Genomic DNA, 19944 nt, shown 5'->3' with positions numbered 1-19944 from the left:
CAGTCAGAGGAGAGCTGTATCGCGGTGCAGCAGTCAGAGGAGAGCTGTATCGCGGTGCAGCAGTCAGAGGAGAGCTGTATCGCGGTGCAGCAGTCAGAGGAGGAGCTGTATCGCGGTGCAGCAGTCAGAGGAGAGCTGTATCGCGGTGCAGCAGTCAGAGGAGGAGCTGTATCGCGGTGCAGCAGTCAGAGGAGGAGCTGTATCGCGGTGCAGCAGTCAGAGGAGCTGTATCGCGGTGCAGCAGTCAGAGGAGAGCTGTATCGCGGTGCAGCAGTCAGAGGAGGAGCTGTATCGCGGTGCAGCAGTCAGAGGAGGAGCTGTATCGCGGTGCAGCAGTCAGAGGAGGAGCTGTATCGCGGTGCAGCAGTCAGAGGAGGAGCTGTATCGCGGTGCAGCAGTCAGAGGAGAGCTGTATCGCGGTGCAGGAGTCAGAGGAGAGCTGTATCGCGGTGCAGCAGTCAGAGGAGGAGCTGTATCGCGGTGCAGCAGTCAGAGGAGAGCTGTATCGCGGTGCAGCAGTCAGAGGAGGAGCTGTATCGCGGTGCAGCAGTCAGAGGAGAGCTGTATCGCGGTGCAGCAGTCAGAGGAGAGCTGTATCGCGGTGCAGCAGTCAGAGGAGGAGCTGTATCGCGGTGCAGCAGTCAGAGGAGGAGCTGTATCGCGGTGCAGCAGTCAGAGGAGAGCTGTATCGCGGTGCAGCAGTCAGAGGAGAGCTGTGTCACGGCAGGCTGCATCTGAAATAGTGCCACATAGGGCTCTGGTCAAAAGTAGTGCACTTTATAGGGAATAGGGTGCCATTTCAGTCGTCTCTTAGCCTGGCTGGCCCCCCCTGGACAGTACTAAAGGCAATCAGAGCGAGGAGAGCTGTAAAGAAATGGAAAGGCCAGAAGCCCTGCAGTCAGTCTGCTGAGGAGAGCCAGGCAAGATGGGGAAAAGCAGATAATCTCAAGCTCAAATCCCAGCTTATCCACAAATGTCTCCTGTGTCACCCCTAGAAGGATAGGGAGGGGAGGCAGAACGAATGTCTTTGTCGCCATCTGTCACCTCCACTTTGCAGATCGAGGCGCCTCACTGCACACACGGTGCTGGTTTAGATGTGTGTGTGCAGGAGAAGACTGTTATGTTACCGTTCCCCGCGACCATCCCTCCGAGTCTAGAATTCACAGTAGCATGAAGGCCAAGGCGCACACTCTTTCCAAATCCTCTACTGCAGCGACTTATTTAGCCTTGGGTATAATGTAGCCTGATGCATTAGAGGGCTAACACATCTTATTCTGCATCAACCATTAATAAACAAGGTGGAATCTGTTGGACATTTAGGTAAACGAGAAGTTTGCAACTCACAAAAAATATAATACAAAATAAATACAAAAACATTTTAACAAATAATCCGTTTTTGTAGGGATGGAATAAATTGTTTTAATAGCAGATCCCAGTATTCTTTAGTCTGTCATGTCACTCAGTCCTCCTCAGTCAGTTTGTTGTAAAGGGGAATCATCCCAGGGCTTACAGACAATGAGACGCTTGTCTCATGTGATCCATTTTGTCTCATTGCCTACCGTGCAGCAGCAGACATCGGAACAGACAGGAAAAAGGCCCAAGGTACAAGAGGCATGTCTGTAACACTTTGCTTGATGAACCCCATCATCCAGTAGTTGACAATTGTTGTTTCCCTTTAATTTACAAACTGCCTGCATTTTTTTTACATGTCAGTTGAGTGTTTTTGTTATTTTGAAAGGAATGCGTTTTTGTGTGTGAATAATATTTTCGTTGCTTGTGGTTTTTTGTGTTTTTCAGTTATTCAAGTGCAAAATTTAAAATTTGAATGCATCAGAATCAGGACAAGTGATCTAACCAGTGACCAGTTAATGTAACCTAGGTGACAGTGTGCATGGTGTCTTCTTGAGCTTAGAAAACCCTACCAATAAGTGGGTTGCTATGCCAGTGTGTGCTGTGCTTGCACGGGAGTTCTGGGTTTCTTTTCGTTTTCATTCTAATACCCCCCTCCCTCGACGCGTTTTGGTTTGTGGTGTGTTTTTAAACTCTACCTGCACAGTCTCTTTGTCCCATCCTGACTCTCTTCTTACCCCTCACCACTCTCTAATCCCCAGTCTAACTCAAAGTTAAAGTTAGTTCGGAGCCTGGCTGTTTGCGAAGAGTCCTCTCCTCCTCCTTCTATAACCACTGATCTGCCTCGAGAACATCAGGTAAACCCACTGCCACCACCCTCCCATGACAATTCTCAAGCCCCCCTCCTCCCCGAACCATCAGCTGGTGTCTAACCATCATTTCATTGCATATGTATACCCCTCAAGTGCATCTCTTCTAATAGCGAAATATCAAGAAAGAGGTTCATAAGAAATTCCTCTGGTTAGTTGCCACTCTCCACCAACCGTTCCCCTCTTTAGTCATCTTCAGCCTCCAGAACAGTAGTGTTCCTACAAACACCTCAGAAAATAATGTTTTTTAATAACATTACTTTTTTTTTGCTTGAAAGGATTTGTGACTATTGAAGTCCCTACCTAGATTCAGGCCACTACCTCATGATTCATATTTTTGTTTAGTCTCAGCTGAGGTCTAGATTTAAAAAAATGGTTTGTTTGTTTAACACGAATTCAGACATTTTGTCACAAAAACTGACGCTAGGATTAGCCTATTAAAATGTCATTTTAATCAGACGGAAGGAGAAAATCTGTCAAATTGGTTGAAGCCAGGCTTCTGTAGAACACCTTTATTAAGTGTTAGGCCGACTTTCATTCCACTCATTCCAAAGAAGTAAATACTTTTGTTCAGATGGTTTACTGAAGAAAAAGCTTTAATCAGGAGTATCATGGAAACTCTTCAACTGTGTGAGTGAATGAAACAAACGCAAGTAAAAATATCTCCCACCTCATGAAATAATACACATGGCAGGATGTCACACGAAGACTCCATCAGTCAGATACTTGGCATGGTGTCACACGAAGACTCCATCAGTCAGATACTTGGCATGGTGTCACACGAAGACTCCATCAGTCAGATACTTGACAGGATGTCACACGAAGACTCCATCAGTCAGATACTTGGCAGGATGTCACACGAAGACTCCATCAGTCAGATACTTGGCAGGGTGTCACACTAAAGGCGTCAGTATGCTTCAAGTTCGGCTGGCGGCTAGCGAACCGAACGAGTGTGCTTGCATACTCCCTTAAAAGACCTTCGCTTGAAAAATGAGAAAAAAGCGGCAATAGTACTGTTTGTCCATTTTGAGACGCTGTAGCCAGTATACACTTCCTCAAAATAGTCAGAATGAATCTAAGAACTTAAGAAACCTGTCATTAATTTTGAAGGTTTTGCCAAGATCTTAGTCATGCAATTTTACAGTATTTCTCAATGAAAAAATGTGCATGAAAACAAGTAATCTCTCGTTGAATGACAACAAAGAAATAGAAGAATCCCTACTGTTGACCAATCACCGACGAAGGGGCGTAGACTTCGGCTCCGAACTTCGGCTTGCCTCAAGGAAAAAAAGTTGTGTGCCCTCACCAAAGTCCAAATTGAACAGAAACTTCCCAAAATGTTGTCATAGTATATGCACAAACTCTTCCAAACTGTTTTGGCTTGGAAGCAAGTGAACTCCTTAAGACTCCTTCAGTCATATTTATACTCTTGAACTGTTGAGCGCTAGAGATTTCCTTTCCTGGGATTTTTATCTTCTTCTATCACTCTATTTACAATCCCTCGCTTTCACTCAGTATGTGCCGCACCAAAGCTCTGTTAGCAAACTGAATCTCTCCCAGGCTAGTACTTTTCACAGGGGCGGAGCAAAAAATTCACCATTCTTCCATTTTAAACATTGCAGCTTTCCTTTCCTCCCCCATTAAAGGAAAAAACACTTGTGGTCCCTGGGCGTCATGTTGTGCGCTTGTTCTACTTTAGTATTGACTCTGAAAGGGAAGCATTTCTTTCTGGTGGGGGTCCTCATCATTGTCCTGATGGATGGCTAGCTACTGAGAAAAGAGAAAACGCCTGATCCCGTTTATTGCATTATAAAAGGTGACGACAACAGTCTCTTGTCTTTATTTCCCAGGATGAAATTGAGATCCAGCTCTCCCAGTCGTTTGACAAAGAGGAGGAGGCATCGCCCATCAAGAATGAGGAGGACCAAGATAAAGGAGTGGAGAAGCTGCTGGAGAAGACTGAGAGGATGCACAGGAAGATGCTGTCCAGAGGTAGGCATCGTCTGCCTCCCCTATGTGCCCTGGTCAAAACAAGTGCACTATATACAGAATAGGTTTCCCTTTGGGACACAGCCATTGTGTGTGTGTGTAGGCACTAGGCACCTACTATGGTCAGGAACCAGAGGTTTCTCAGAGGTTGTAAAGTTTCTTAAAAATTAAGAAAACAAGGACTCAATAAACCTTCAACGTTTCTGTAAAATTCACTGAAAAAGCAATCGATGGTCTATGTCCTGCAAGCTTAACCTACATTTTTTCCATAAATGTTTCTTGCTCATTAAGTACTCGATTAACTTGTGCAAAGTTTCTGCGAAATGAGGAGACAATAGAAAAGTTTGTCATTAATGCTTTTTTTCACTCCCGCTAGATTCCAGTCAGGAATATACAGACTCTACCGGGATCGATCTCCATGAGTTCTTAGTAAACACACTGAAAAACAACCCCAGGTGGGTAGCCATGCCAGTCATTTAAAAACCTTTTGTCTGCATCCACAAGCCCAGCTGTTGTTTTTCTTTCACTGGTGATTAAGCAAACACTCATTCTCTTAAAGGTTACCTTTTGAACACTTGGCATCTTCATCAGTCGATTACTAATTGCAGTTTCTGTCATACCCTGAGGTAATGAGATGAGTGCTGAAATGACTGAACAGACGTCAAACTAATTCTCTCCATGTTCAATCCATTATATTCACAGGGACAGAATGATGCTGCTGAAGTTGGAACAGGACATTCTTGACTTTATCAGTAATAATGAGTGAGTAGTTCAGCTGAGTCTCTTGATTTATGGGGGGCATTTCAACTGAATTTACGAGTGAGTTGAGTCTCTCGTGTCTTGATTTGTTGGGGGGTTTAATTTCAACAGAGTAATCTGTTTCTGGTCATTTATTAAGCCCATGCATAATTTAGTGTAATGTCGCTTTCTGCATCGGGAGAGCTAATGAGATTTGACTCCGGGCTATGTTGGACCGTTTTGCCCAGAACGAATCTTCCTAATTGTCCTGTAGTCTCTCTTTGAATTATTGATTTGGTCCCCTGTCCTCTCCCACTCTCCACCCATCCTTTCCCACCTCCCCTGTCCTCTCCCACTCTCCTCCCCATCTCCTCTCCCCCTCTCCCTCCCCCCTCCTACAACCTCCACTGTCTTCTCCCACTCCTCCCCCCCAGAAGCCAGAAGAGAAAGTTCCCTCCGATGACCTCCTACCACAGAATGCTGCTGCACCGCGTCGCAGCCTACTTCGGCCTCGACCACAACGTCGACCAAACCGGGAAATCTGTAATCATCAACAAAACTAGCAATACAAGAATGTGAGTAATCTCTCTCTTCTCCCTCTCTGCCACAACCAAGAATTCAATTTCTCAGCCTTACTCTATTTCAAACGGCTTAGGCTGCAGAAATTACTGTCTCCGTATCTTCTTCCGAGGCAAAACAGATTTTTCTTTGCGTCCCCTGAAATGAGTTTTTTGGGAAACTTAATTATCTGCGTTTTCAATATTGCGGCGAGGAAGGTAGGGAGGAGGAGGAGAGCAATGTTGTTTGAGGCGGAAGGGAGATGGTGTAAACATCTCAGGTTTCTTGGAAAGAAGCCCTACCACAACTCCCGTTTTTATTTTCTCTGCTCTCCCCCCCCCCCCCTTCTCTCTCTCCCCCCCCTCTCTCTTTCTCCCCCCCTCTCTATTTCTCTCTCCTCCCCCTCTATATATCTCCCCCCTCCTTTCTCTCTCCTCCCACTCTATATATCTCCCCCCTCCTTTCTCTCTCCTCCCCCTCTATATATCTCCCCCCTCCTTTCTCTCTCTCTACCTCTCTCGGTGTAGACCTGATCAGAAGTTTTCAGAACACATCAAAGATGACAAAACTGACGACTTCCAAAAGCGGTACATTCTCAAAAGGGACAACTCTGGCTCAGACAAAGATGACAGTATGGTAAGAGAGTTGTTTAATGTGAGCTGCTCCAGATCTATACTAGGCCTCGTTATGATCAATGAACAATGAGCTTCCAAGAAAAAAGTTACAATTTGAAAATAAATAATTAGCTCTTCACCATGAAAGCCAAAGCCAGTCAAGTTCCAAAAAGACACAAACCCATTAAAGTGTTTTTCCTCTGCACAAAGCACTATTCAATGGCCAAATGGTATTGATGGTGTTTAGTTCAGGGTTTCCTAGAGTGAATTCCCTAAGCCCTTTGTTGCTGTTAACAAACCATAGTGCTGACTCAGTGTTGATGTGTCTAGATGTTAGTGCTAAATCACTGTGTTGATGTGTCTAGATGTTAGTGCTAAATCACTGTGTTGATGTGTCTAGATGTTAGTGCTAAATCATAGTGTTGATGTGTCTAGATGTTAGTGCTAAATCACTGTGTTGATGTGTCTAGATGTTAGTGCTAAATCACTGTGTTGATGTGTCTAGATGTTAGTGCTAAATCACTGTGTTGATGTGTCTAGATGTTAGTGCTAAATCACTGTGTTGATGTGTCTAGATGTTAGTGCTAAATCACTGTGTTGATGTGTCTAGATGTTAGTGCTAAATCACTGTGTTGATGTGTCTAGATGTTAGTGCTAAATCACTGTGTTGATGTGTCTAGATGTTAGTGCTAAATCACTGTGTTGATGTGTCTAGATGTTAGTGCTAAATCACTGTGTTGATGTGTCTAGATGTTAGTGATGTGTCTAGATGTTAGTGCTAAATCACTGTGTTGATGTGTCTAGATGTTAGTGCTAAATCACTGTGTTGATGTGTCTAGATGTTAGTGCTAAATCACTGTGTTGATGTGTCTAGATGTTAGTGCTAAATCACTGTGTTGATGTGTCTAGATGTTAGTGCTAAATCACTGTGTTGATGTGTCTAGATGTTAGTGCTAAATCACTGTGTTGATGTGTCTAGATGTTAGTGCTAAATCACTGTGTTGATGTGTCTAGATGTTAGTGCTAAATCACTGTGTTGATGTGTCTAGATGTTAGTGCTAAATCACTGTGTTGATGTGTCTAGATGTTAGTGCTAAATCATAGTGTTGATGTGTCTAGATGTTAGTGCTAAATCACTGTGTTGATGTGTCTAGATGTTAGTGCTAAATCATAGTGTTGATGTGTCTAGATGTTAGTGCTAAATCATAGTGTTGATGTGTCTAGATGCGGATGCGGCTGAAGGAAGACAGAAGGAGTAAGTCTATAGAGGAACGAGAGGAGGATTACCAGAGGGCCAGAGACAGGATATTCGCTCAAGATGTAAGAACCCCCCCATTGAATTCCCTTAAAATTAATTTAATCGCTTTTAAATGCAGATTGTGAGAGTTTGACTCAATAAATACAAGTAGCTAACATAACTTATTTTATTACAGGGTCCAGATGGCTTTGCTCTTGAAAAAAGGATACAGGAGGATGATGCTTGTAACAGCACACAGCAAAGGCGGCAAATCTTTAGGTAATTATCTCTCACCATAACATAGCCATGACACTTTCCCCATCTCGTACTCTCTGCTAAGGTGGTCCTTAATAGCATAAAATGTTCCTATTTCTTATAATAGCTAATACATGTATAATCCCATAATGGTTTAAAATGGATCCTTCCTCAGGTTAAAAGATGGCCGCTCGGCCAACAGTCGCCAGAGCAGCTCTGAGAACGAGCCCAAGAACTCTGACCCCCGGCCGTGGAGCAGCACCGACTCAGACAGCTCCAACCGTAACCTGAGGCCAGCCATGACCAAAGCCAGCAGCTTCAGCGGCATCTCTGTCCTTATCAGGGGAGACAGCTCAGGCAGCAGCAAGAGCATGGGTCGCCTCTCTAAGACTGGTACATAAATAACCACCACATCCACCATCAACTAGCCTGGTTAAACCAGACTGAATGCCACGCTCCATGGGGATAGCAGTGTTCAGTCTGCTTTAACCAAGCTAACCATCAACCACCAACTACAGTTCACTTCACCACAGTTCAAGTCTCCACCCATATATTGGGACTCTGACAGTCAGCAGTGCAGCACCTGTCACAGCCATAAAAATAGAATGGTTGTCTCTATTCAAGTCAATGATGGCATAATGGGTGGACTGGCAGCTATTTTGAGTGTACCAATGCCAGGAAGTAAAATCAGGAAGTGTATCCTTAAATCTGTGAGATTTGTTGAGTCAACTTAACTGACATTACAAAAAATACATTCCATTGCATGAGCCACATCAGGTAGCATCATTTGAATGAACATTCTACATTACCATGGCAATCCAGCATCAGTTGATAGAACATTCCAAAATACCATGGCAATTATTGCATCACAATACCAGGCAGACATTGCGAGTTTACCAGTCAAATTGCCAGGGTTAGAGCTTCCAAGCCTGTTCTATTCATTCTATTTCTATGGTCACAACCATAGAATTAGGAATTAGTTATTTAGGGTGCGTTCCTAAATTATTTTTAGCTATCTACTCCGATTTCAGAGCACTCTCGTTTGATTGTGCCAGAGTGCAGAACAACTGATGAATTTACGAACGCGCAACACTTGTTGAATATGACAGGTATCAGTAAAGTTCGGCAAAAAAACTGAATTAAATTGTTGCTAACAGCACAGTTACAGTCACTAACGCTCTAGATAACATGAAAACAGTCTAACCAGAACTGATAGGGCGAGTAAAATGGTCAGAGTGAGGTGTTCTCTCATTTGTGTCTGGAAGTAGCTAGTAAGCTAGCCAACTTTAGCCAGCTAGCTTGGGCTGCTGTTGTGAGGTCAGAACGCTCGGATCAACCCTACTTCTCGGCCAGAGCGTCCAGTGTGCACTCTGAACGCTCCGAGAGCGAAACGCTCTGAGGATAATCTGACAACGCTCTGAATTTACGAACACCCCAGAACTCACTCTGACAAGGCAATTTACGAACTCACCCTTAATAGGATCTCTATGGTCACAACCATGGAGATCCTATTAAATTACTAGAGGGGCTATGTCATAAACCCTCAAAGTTCCAGAATTGGGTAAAAATGGCAGCCAGGGAGAATTCCAAACCAGTCTAATTGGAATGAATGGCAGTGGAGGCATAATCCTGTAAAATGTGATATATCAGAAATTGTGTAGTAGAATTGTCAACCAAAAATATTGTCATATAATTATAAATAGTTTATACAGGTTTTATATTAATTTTCTGTATAAATATCCTCTAAAATGTGCTATTTTATGATACAATGTCAGTACTTGTTGCATTTACAACTTGTCTAAGTCCTATACTCAACTGATTTCAGCCAGTGTATTGCTGTGGATTGGAATGTTGGCATATTGGCAGTTAATTTGAACAATTTATGCAATCATTCCATTAAAACGGTCAGTCTAGCTAGCTAACAAACCATGCAGTGCAGATACATTCTTCAAATTCATTATTTTACACTATCTTATCACAGCACCATTGTCTCACGTCAGATGGTCTCACTCCTACGTCTCACTCGTCCCTCAACCGATCTGTCTTGTAGGACGAGAAACTAATCTAAAAAAATAATGATTACAGCTCATCTGCCTAACGCTAGTTCCTAATTCAGAAAATCACTTGGCTCTCGGTAGCAATGAAGAACTGGTTACTACGGCAAACCATGCTCGATCAGCTGAGCAAACTTGCTCCAGCTAGCAGCCTAGTGCAAGCTTGTTTGGATGGCCATAGGGTAGCTAGTTTGCCAGCTTGCTGATGAAGTTGAACGGCACTAAAGTTATGGGACCGTTCTCAGAAATCGGCATGTATCTGACACTGACAGCTGGCACTCTGCCTCGCTAGTTTGTAACATTTGGCCAATGCGATGACATCGCAGAGGGCAGTCAGTTGTGCTATAGAACTCGGCGCAGTAATCACAGCAGAACAGATATCATGAAAACTCATTTGTGCATTAGCTAGAACTTCACTACACTAGTTAGCTAGAGGGAGTATTCAGCATTGAGTGTGTGAACTGGTGTTGTTAACATCCCTTCCTTTCATTTCATATGGATTGATTTGAGACTGGTTCAGCCAGCAAGCAGACACTAGCTAGCTAACGCGTTAGTTAGCACATTTTCGTGCACGTTTTGAATTTCATAAATACTGATTCTACCACCACAAAACACCTTCGCTAGATGTAGAATTAGGTTGTGCAGACTTCCTCATGAAAAAAATATTGTCATTATTTGTCATTATTTGGTAAGATTAACTCTGACTCTTTTGAGGATGAAAGGGGGTTCAGTGAACGATGTCACCTTGGTAACATTTTCGAATGTTAGGACAGCATATTGTAGCCAAACTTCCTTTTAACCATCCGATACGTGTTTGCTAGTTATCTCGACGCCCGTCTGCACTGATATCTGACATGAGACAATGATCACAGCACTGGCAAACCATGATTGACCAACTCCCTGACAAATGGCTGACCTTTATCTCATAATAAGAAGTTCATTCTAGTAATCTAATTTCTAATTCTATGGTCACAACGCCCTGTCCATTAGAGGAGCGTCCAATCAGGAGCCGTTTGACATGACAAAGGCAGATTCTAGAATGACGCCCATTATTCTGCCAAAGTCTTTGAACAGACACATTCCCTATGACTACTCCTGCCAGGTGAAATGGGTGCTTCACTGTGTGGTTGTATTCTCAAACAGATGGCGACAGACGAGGAACACCAAACCATCTATTCTTAATCTCCTCCTGTCTGCCTGCATTGATGGGATGTTTATTTATAAGGTTCATTTTATTAGATCAGACATTGACGGAGCACTTTTCTTTGCTATTTGACAACACGAGATTGATGTAGGTCTTTCTTAGTGCATTTTCACGCCTTGCTCGCACTAAACATACCACTCGCATGTTCCCAAGACACTGTCTATTTTTTACATAGTGTGCTTTCTAATGCTTGCCTTTTCAGCATGCTTTCCCCTCCAATTAGATTGGCCACTCCTCCTCTCATTGTATTAGAAACCATTTGGTATCGCGAGTGTGAATTCATTGGTTATTACATTCAGAGCCCCATCTCAAACATGCAATGGTCAGTTTGATAGGTGAAGTAGCTAGCCATTTCAACAAAGCATGACTTAAGCAGTTATACATTGGCGTTCTTTTTAGAATTGTAATGGAACATCTTAGTAAATTATGTTTTATTTTGTTTCACGTCTTAATGATCTAATTATCTATCTGTTCTAGAATCTATTAGTTTCTTAAAGTGTTCTGTTCTGCTCACCATGGACATGGTGTTGGTGCTTGGACACGCAAGTGAATAGCAAAACAAAGTGAATAGCTAAATGAAGACATTAATCAAGAAATTAATTAACTGGTCTTTTACATTTTAGTCATTTAACAGACGCTCTTATCCAGAGCGACTTACAGTTAGTGAGTGCATACATTTTCATATTTAGAGCTGTTGATATCATTATCCTCTTTCTATTTTATGACAGCATCACTCCCACAGGTAATTAGAATAGTTAATTGGCTATGTAGGTTTGGAATTTCAAACCTGACCTTTCGAAGTAGTTCATTCCTTAATAAAAAATCATTAGTTGACGTAAGTAGAAATACCAAGGTATTTATGGCCTCAACCATTGATGCATGAAATGCCCAATGAATTGAAGCCGCGGCTCCTCCAGTAGATACCATCAGTAACGTGGCCTTACTGCCTTGTTACTGTGAGCCTTGGTATGCATCTTATCACTCTCCCCATCCATCCCCACATAACGAATCTAAGCGTGGTGTCTTAACTCTGCTGTGTCTGTAGGTTACGGCTTTTGTTCTCGCTCCCTCCTTCCTTCCCTAGGTTCTGAGTCTTCTGGTAGTGTAGGGTCCTCCACAGGTTCGCTCTCTCGCTCCCTGCCAACCCACCCCATCCCGGCTCTAACCAAGGCTGGCCACCCCCACAACCACGCCGCGCTTCCCTGCCCAGCGGCCTACCCAGCTGTCTGCGCTAGTAGTACTGTGTTCTATGAGGTGGGAGGTAGGAGTGCGGCACCGCCTGCGAACACGGCTAACACTAGCTACTATTTGCTTCCACTGGAAGCCACAGGGATACCGCCAGGGAGTGTCCTGGTCAACCCACACACAGGTTGGTAACCTAAATCTACCTACCAGGTTGGTTAGGAGTTAGTTAAAGTACAGGGGCTTGTCATGGGGGATGCAAAATGTGTATTGTGTTTGTATCCTGTCATTGGGTTTCTTTCACAAACTGATATCTTCTCTTTCAAACTAACACGATTCACAGACTCGTACAACTTGCTGCTTATTCCCCCACTGCTTTCTTCTTGTGGTGTTGAGGGAGGGAGGGAGGGAGGGAGGGGGAGAGAGGGAACTGTAGCTTCTGATGGTGGAGAGTGTTGTCTCCCTGGAAGCAGCAAAGTGTTGGAACGCCACAGTAGAACACAGAACACCAGGCATCTTTCATTCATTATTTCTGATGTATTTGAGTTGTGATGCTGCTGAGTCTTTTGGGGGAGGTGATAATTAGAAGTTGCTTTGATTGTCCTTTAAAAAGTAAACCCAACCGACAGATTGCGTAATGCTTTTCCTCAAATTATTCCGAATTGACACAGGAGTCACTGTCTAATGATGCGGCTTGCATGCAAATGAGGATCCGTTTCTCTGCCTCCCACATGAGGACGGAACAGAAGCGCTTTGAAAAACGATGGCTGTCTCGCAAGATCAATATACCCTGACGTTGGTCAAAACAAATTCCCCAAAGTGTTGCTGAGACACGGGATAATGAAGCCACACTGTACGGTGTTATTGGATAGTCTGCGAGCCGGCTCTTTGATGTATAATGTATTCCTCTTCACTCTGCTGGTTCAATGGCCGTCCTAGAGAATGTTGGTTCTTAAATATGCATGGACCTGGCTGATAAGCCTGGGTATATGGCGCTGGTACTAATATGTTTTTCGAGAGCCAGCCAGGGGTGTGTAATTGCTTATTGACCTTTCCTAAGGAGTTGGAAAATGGGGAAGTCTTGTGTAGCACCCAGAGAATACATTTCGCCACCTGATAGTTAAAAACTCTAGAGGAGTTATTGTCAGGGTCATCGGATGGTCGTTTGGGCGTTGAACGTGAAAATAATCTAGAAAACCCACCCTCTATCTCCGCAAGTCATCCAGGTCCTGAGGCAGCGAAGCATCCCCAAACCATCACACTACCACCATCATGCTTGACCGATGGTATGAGGTTCTTACTGTGGAATGCAGTGTTTGGTTTTCGCAAGGCATAATGGGACCCATGTTGTCCAAAAAGGTAGACTTTTGACTCATCTGTCCCTAAAACATTATTCCAAGAGTCTTGATGATCATCCAGGTGCTTCCATGACAACATGGGTCCCATTATGTCTGGTGAAAACCAAACACTGCATTCCATAGTAAAAACCTCATACCAACGGTCAAGCATGGTGGTGGTGGTAGTGTGATGGTTTTGGATGCTTTGCTGCCTCAGGACCTGGATAACTTGCCTTAATAAAAGCAACCATGAATTCTGCTCTGTATCATCAGAGAATTCTACAGGAGAATGTCAGGCCATCTGTCTGTGAGCTGAAGCTGAAGCACAGCTGAGTCATGCAGCAAGACGATCCAAAACACACAATCAAGTCTACATGAAAATGGTTAAAAATAATGGCCTAGTCAAAGTCCAGACCTAATCCCAATTGAGATGTTGTGGCAGGATTTGAAACGAGCAGTTCATGCTTGAAAACCCACAAATGTCGCTGAGTTAAAGCAGTTCTGCATACAATAGTGGGCCAAATTCCTCCACAGTGATGTTAGAGGCTGATCAACAACTACAGGAAGCATTTGGTGGCAGTCATTGCAGCTAAAAGTGGCACAACCAGTTATTGAGTGTAAGGGGGCAATTAATTTTTCACTCAGGGGAATTGGGTGTTGAATAAAATGTGTTATTTGTAAACTCAGGTTCCCTTTATCTAATATTAGGTTTTGGTTGAAGATCTGATAACATTTAGTACAAAAAAAAAATGCAAAAATAGAGAATCTCAAAGGGGGCAAATTATTTTTCACAGCACTGTATGTGTAACGCCTCTGTCTCTGAAGTGTGAACCCTGGTCCCTATCATAACGTTTTATCACCAACAGGCACTTCAGCAGACGTGTGTAGAAGAGAAATGTAAAGAAACACCAGCCTATGTTGTAATATGATGGATAAAGCAATACACAAGCTGAGTGTCTCTGGATTGCTCCGTGGCACTAACCTCTTTTCTGCACGAAAAATACCTTCTTAAAAGGATATTCGGCATTCAGAGCCAGCCTATTTCAGTGAACCACTGAGAAATGCATACATGCGTTAATGCATGTATATAAGCCCTTGGGGGTAAAAAAGCCATTCTCTCCTCATAAAGTGCCTCCTCCACACACAGTATTTTTCCTGCTCGTGCAAAGGGGAACATTTATTATAAATATTTACTCGGCTGTGTGAATTCATAAATAGGCTATGTAAATGAAGCCCTCTGGATACTCTGCAGTCTACAGCTGCTGTAAGGATAATGATAGCCGTTACATTTCTGAATACTTGGCAATTTGTCAAACTGTATCAAAGCGTTGAAGTTATCTATTTAATGTTGATAATGGGGCCAGTGTCGATAGTGATGTTGATAATGTTGAAAATATTCATTATTATTGATGTGATTATAGAGATGGATAGTGTTGCTTGACAATGTTGACGATAATGCTGAAAATTATGTTTATGTATGTGTTTATAGAGATGCTAGTTTTGGTGGTGTTCCAGTGTGTTTCAACCCTGCCCTTCTCTCTCCCTGCAGGACAGCCATTTGTGAACCCGGATGGCAGTGCTGTGGTGTACAACCCTAACCACAGCATGGCTCCTCAGCATCAACATCATCAGCATCATAATCAGCAGGGCAGGACCCAACAACCCATGCCCCCTCCTCCACAACCGCCTGGCCAGCACCAGCCCACCAATCACAACCACGTCCTCGCACAGGTCCGCTAACACCCTTCAGCAGGGCACTGAATTGAATTTTGAGTTAAATTCAGTTGAACCCCTTAGGAGGAAATGTAGATGTCACACAGGCTTACTCATAACATCTACTACACACCACATACACATTACAAAGAGCTTGTACAATCCGATTGGGCAGGGGAAAGTAGGAGGATAATTAATGCACATGCTCAATTCTTCCACAGTCATCCTAAACCACCCTGGTGATTGACATGGCCCCCCCATTTCAAAACATTACCATGACAGCTCATGGTGGTGGTTGCCATTTGTACGGTGTAATTGTTGAGGAAACTTTGCAACCGGCCTTTCTCCTTAGTCGCCACCCCTGCCTGTCAGAGTAAATGAATTGAGTTCAGTGTCAGCTAAACACTGTGACCACTGGTGCAGCACACAGCCCAAATGGTAGTCATTAGCTTTCATATAGGCCCTGAGTGGTAGGAATAGCAATCTCTAATAGCAAGATCCTCATCAACACAACCTGTCATGAAGAGCCCCTTAAAAAAAAAAACAGAGCCAGAGGGGTTGAACTTCATTAGTGAAAATAGAAGGGCAGGAAATTGAGTTGACCTCTGATAGTGTGGGTGCACTACCCAGTGGTTGGACAAGGATACCTCTCCTCCCCTCCCCTCCCGATGGTGAAGCAGCAACGGCCCTTCCTAATAAAAACATAATTACAGTGGGGGGGGGGGGGGCTGATGAGAAAATATTTATTTTGAACTAAGAGCTCTCCCATGGCTTTCATATACATTGATGCATATCTGTGGTCATCTATTGACTGAACTTAATTAACTGAATTACTGTTTAGTTGGGATTCCCCCATGTGTAGTTGGTATCCCCCATGTGTAGTTGGTATCCCCCATGTGTAGTTGGATTCCCCCATGTGTAGTTGGTATCCCCCATGTGTAGTTGGTATCCCCCATGTTTAGTTGGATTCCCCCATGTGTAGTTGGTATCCCCCATGTGTAGTTGGATTCCCCCATGTGTAGTTGGTATCCCCCATGTTTAGTTGGATTCCCCCCTGAGTTAGCACCGTTTCACTCCATTAACTAATATACTGTTCCTCTATTGTTTGAGTTGACACTTTCTTCTCTTGTGATGATTGCAATCTCTGCCTAATGTCTTTGACTAAACCCAATGCCTTCTACCTCTCCTCCTCTCTACCTCTACTTCTCTCATCTACCTCTTCTCTTCTCTACCTCTTCTCTCCTCCTTTACCTCTTCTCTCCTCCTTTACCTCTTCTCTCCTCCTTTACCTCTTCTCTACCTCTTCTCTCCTCCTTTACCTCTTCTCTACCTATTCTCTCCTCCTTTACCTCTTCTCTCCTTCTTTACATCTTCTCTCCTCCTTTACCTCTTCTCTACCTATTCTCTCCTCCTTTACCTCTTCTCTCCTTCTTTACCTCTTCTCTCCTCCTTTACCTCTTCTCTACCTCTTCTCTCCTCCTTTACCTCTTCTCTACCTCTTCTCTCCTCCTTTACCTCTTCTCTCCTCCTTTACCTCTTCTCTACCTCTTCTCTCCTCCTTTACCTCTTCTCTCCTCCTTTACCTCTTCTCTACCTCTTCTCTCCTCCTTTACCTCTTCTCTCCTCCTTTACCTCTTCTCTCCTTCTTTACCTCTTCTTCTCCTCTACTGCTTTTCTTCGCCTCCTCGCCTCTGTCTGTTCTGTCCCTTCCTCAGCCGGTCTGGCCCCTCCAGCCCTCTGCTCAGCCTGTCCAGTACTCATCTGTCTCTTACCCACCTCAGCTCCTCTCCGTCTCCTCTGACCAACTATACACTGTGGTACTTTACTCTCTTCTCTTCACTCTTCTTTTCACCTCTTCCTTCCTTCCTTCCTTCCTTCCTTCCTTCCTTCCTTCCTTCCTTTGCCCCCAGTCTTTGCATCATTCTATCCCACCTTCCCTCTTCGGGCAGGGTAAAAAAAAAAAGCTGTGGATAAAACTTTTGTAAATGTGTAGTGAACTTTAGTAGAGAGCTAAATTAGTTTTTGATACCGTAGGTGCCTGAGATATCTAAATGGGAATATTATGAGGTAGTTTACAGGCTATATGATAGATTACTGTGATTAATAAAATATTGAGATTTTCTCCAGCAAAATTAATGGAGCAAATGTTCTATTCTTGCTATATGCCCATTGGCGCTCTGACTACATAATGTAACATTAAGATTTGAGTGTACATGTAGGCAAATGCTTATAAAATAATAAACAAGGATGGAATTTAGCAAAAGTTCCTTCATTAACTTGTATTCACTAGTCTCAGGCATTGCTTAGCGTTACTTCTCGAGGCTAGTCAATAATGTTTTTCACCCCTTGTTTTGTTGACCTGTGTTGCGTGTGAGAGCGTTGCAAAATAAATGGTCACGTTATTCAGTCATTTCATCCAAACTTCTCGCACGCGTCAACGGGCGTCAGTCGAGCCAGGCTAGGAGCATACTAACCCACGTGGGTTATTGAAAGATAAACGAGGTCCACAGTCCAGTTGGTGGCAGTAAAGCGCCTTCAACTTTGTTGCCAACCGCCATATAAAGTCCACAGAGGAATGCTGAATTCCAGCAACAACAGAAAAAGGACCATATGCATTTCAGGTAAAATAACAATCCAATGTTTATTTTCCAGGACAAATTAGCTAGCAACAGCAAGCCAGCTAAATGTCCATGAATGTTTCATGTGTGTTTCGACCTGTCCCCAAATTAATATAGTTGGTTCACAGTTGGTGGACCGACGCGCGGAGGCGGTTTGGTCAGCACTTAAATAAGACTTAATTAATATGCCAATTAATGATTAATCGAATCAGCTTAATTTTCTTGTTGTTTTGCTACCCCACTCCCTCCATTGATGCAAATCATGTTCCACTGACCACATTCCTGACGTCCCTCTACCAATAAACATCCCTTAATGACTAATTACATTTTTACATTTGTGGAATAATTAATTTCACCGCCGATGTCGAATCTGAATTTGATATTCTATGAATAGCAATGCTGAAAGTCCCTAACTACTCAACCACTTGCGGCCCAGTAAAGTAAACCAAACCACACTTAAGCAAGTCAGGAGGAATTAAGTTGATGGTTTTAGGGCCTTCAGGTTTGTGCTCTGCATGGGTGTCTGTATCCAGTTGCTTTGCTGTAGGCTAGTACAGTAGTTCAAAGTTTAGTTACCACAGTGACTACACTAGGAGCCAGCAGTAGTATTTCTGTAGTACTACCCTGTAGTGTTCTATAAAAGTATTTTGGGTTTCAGAAAAGTGCTATATAAAAGTACTATGTGGTATTTATTATATACAAGGTCCTGTAGTAGTTCAACTAGAGACACAACTCCCATGTTAATAATAAATATATAATCTATGCCAATAAACACGTTTCTGTGTGCTCCATCCTGCAGCCAGACAACCTGGGAGCCCAGTTCAGCCACATGAGTCTGGCCCAGCAGGCCTCTGGGGAGGGCCCAGGCCGGGACGCCCACGCTGCCATGTACCCCTCTTCCGTGGTGCTCCAGGCCCCCCCGCAGCAACAGGGTTACATGGTACCCCCCCCAGGCCAGCCTGTCCCTGCCTCCCAGGCCTACAACACCCCCGCCCCTCCACCTGTCAACCAGCCGCTCATGCAGCAACAAGGTTACATGCAGCAGGTAGGTTACGGTACAACGACCCTAACCTGGTTTACTCCTATTAGGTTATACAATATACTCCGTTATATTAGTACTATTATACGTTATTTCCATCTAACTGACTATCTTGATCAATGCTTGGCCAGTCTCTTTGTTACCTCGTCTACATGGTTATAATGTTTCACCATTACTATCTGAGAGAGACATGTACAGTACATTTTGTTCATAGACACTTTCTCTCTACTTAAAATAGCATTTAAATTGCACTTGTTAACTATGGTAACTATGCCACAGCAGCTGAGGGACTGTACTGTGTGTTCAGACACCTCCGAGCGCTGCGTTGCAGTAGTGGTATTAATGATACGTCATTTTGGCCTGTTCATCTCTGCCTACAGATGCCATCGTGTTACTGTGCGCCAGGCCAGTACGCCCTGTCCAACCAGCAGTACAGGCCTGTGGGTACAGTGCAGTACAGCGCCCAGCAGAGCCAGCCAATGCCCCCGCCCACACAACAGACAGGTAAGTATCCAACACAGGCTGAACCAGTAACTCAACCATCCATCTCAGCTGCCTAGTTACTCTGTTAAAAACAGGTGTTACGTTGTTTTTGTTGTTGTTGTAATAGCATCAGTGGAGTGGTTTGCATTACATTTATTTACATGGGGGGTAAAATACATGTCTTTCCTCTCACTGTTGTCCCTGTGTGTGGTATGTTTATTTTTTAAATACATTTTATATCTTACTGGTTGTTACCGCTCTCCTCCTTTCCTCTTCACACTCTTATTTTCTGTTGTTCAAAGCACTTTGTTGTCTCCGGTTATCGGCTCTTATATGCTCATCTCAGTTAACTTTCCCCTACAGAGGGGAGAGTAGACGGTGCCCCTGAGGCAGAGGAGCAGAGTGAAAAGCTAACTACTGTGTTAGAACGCTTTTCTCTGCAGGGTTGGCAGTTGTGTTGCCTTGCCCTTTTTAGCCCGTTACAAATAACAATTTCCAATCAAATACACCATTTAGCATTGTCTCCCTCCTCCCCGCTGAGTATCGCTGAAGCATCGTTCACTGGCCTGTCTAGAGAAACAGATGCTCTGCTGCGCCACTGAAATCCAAAAGCCAATTGGATCTCTAAAAGGGAATGGGGGATTTTGTTTTAATTACCTGGCAGCCTTTGTACATGCATCGGGTCATGCAGGTTGGCAGTGGAG

The 19944-nt window shown here is 43.7% G+C and overlaps 1 protein-coding gene across 5 annotated transcripts in view; it reads left to right on the top strand.

The window, feature by feature from the left end:
- LOC311129993 (R3H domain-containing protein 1-like) overlaps nucleotides 1–19944 on the top strand; it is a 77356-nt gene that overhangs the window by 34260 nt on the left and 23152 nt on the right. For all 5 annotated transcript variants that reach the window (XM_084162573.1, XM_084162570.1, XM_084162572.1 and 2 more), the window contains 11 exons: nucleotides 4070–4211; nucleotides 4585–4663; nucleotides 4911–4970; nucleotides 5381–5521; nucleotides 6032–6140; nucleotides 7343–7438; nucleotides 7552–7634; nucleotides 7786–8003; nucleotides 14937–15118; nucleotides 18518–18763; nucleotides 19138–19261. In XM_084162573.1, the coding sequence (XP_084018699.1) occupies nucleotides 4070–4211; nucleotides 4585–4663; nucleotides 4911–4970; nucleotides 5381–5521; nucleotides 6032–6140; nucleotides 7343–7438; nucleotides 7552–7634; nucleotides 7786–8003; nucleotides 14937–15118; nucleotides 18518–18763; nucleotides 19138–19261 (1480 nt within the window). The remainder of the gene's footprint in view (nucleotides 1–4069; nucleotides 4212–4584; nucleotides 4664–4910; nucleotides 4971–5380; nucleotides 5522–6031; nucleotides 6141–7342; nucleotides 7439–7551; nucleotides 7635–7785; nucleotides 8004–14936; nucleotides 15119–18517; nucleotides 18764–19137; nucleotides 19262–19944) is intronic.

This window comes from Coregonus lavaretus, assembly GCF_964263955.1.
Source record: "Coregonus lavaretus genome assembly, chromosome: 5".
In the NCBI taxonomy this organism is placed as follows: domain Eukaryota; kingdom Metazoa; phylum Chordata; class Actinopteri; order Salmoniformes; family Salmonidae; genus Coregonus; species Coregonus lavaretus.
This window is presented reverse-complemented; position numbering and strand designations above follow the sequence as displayed.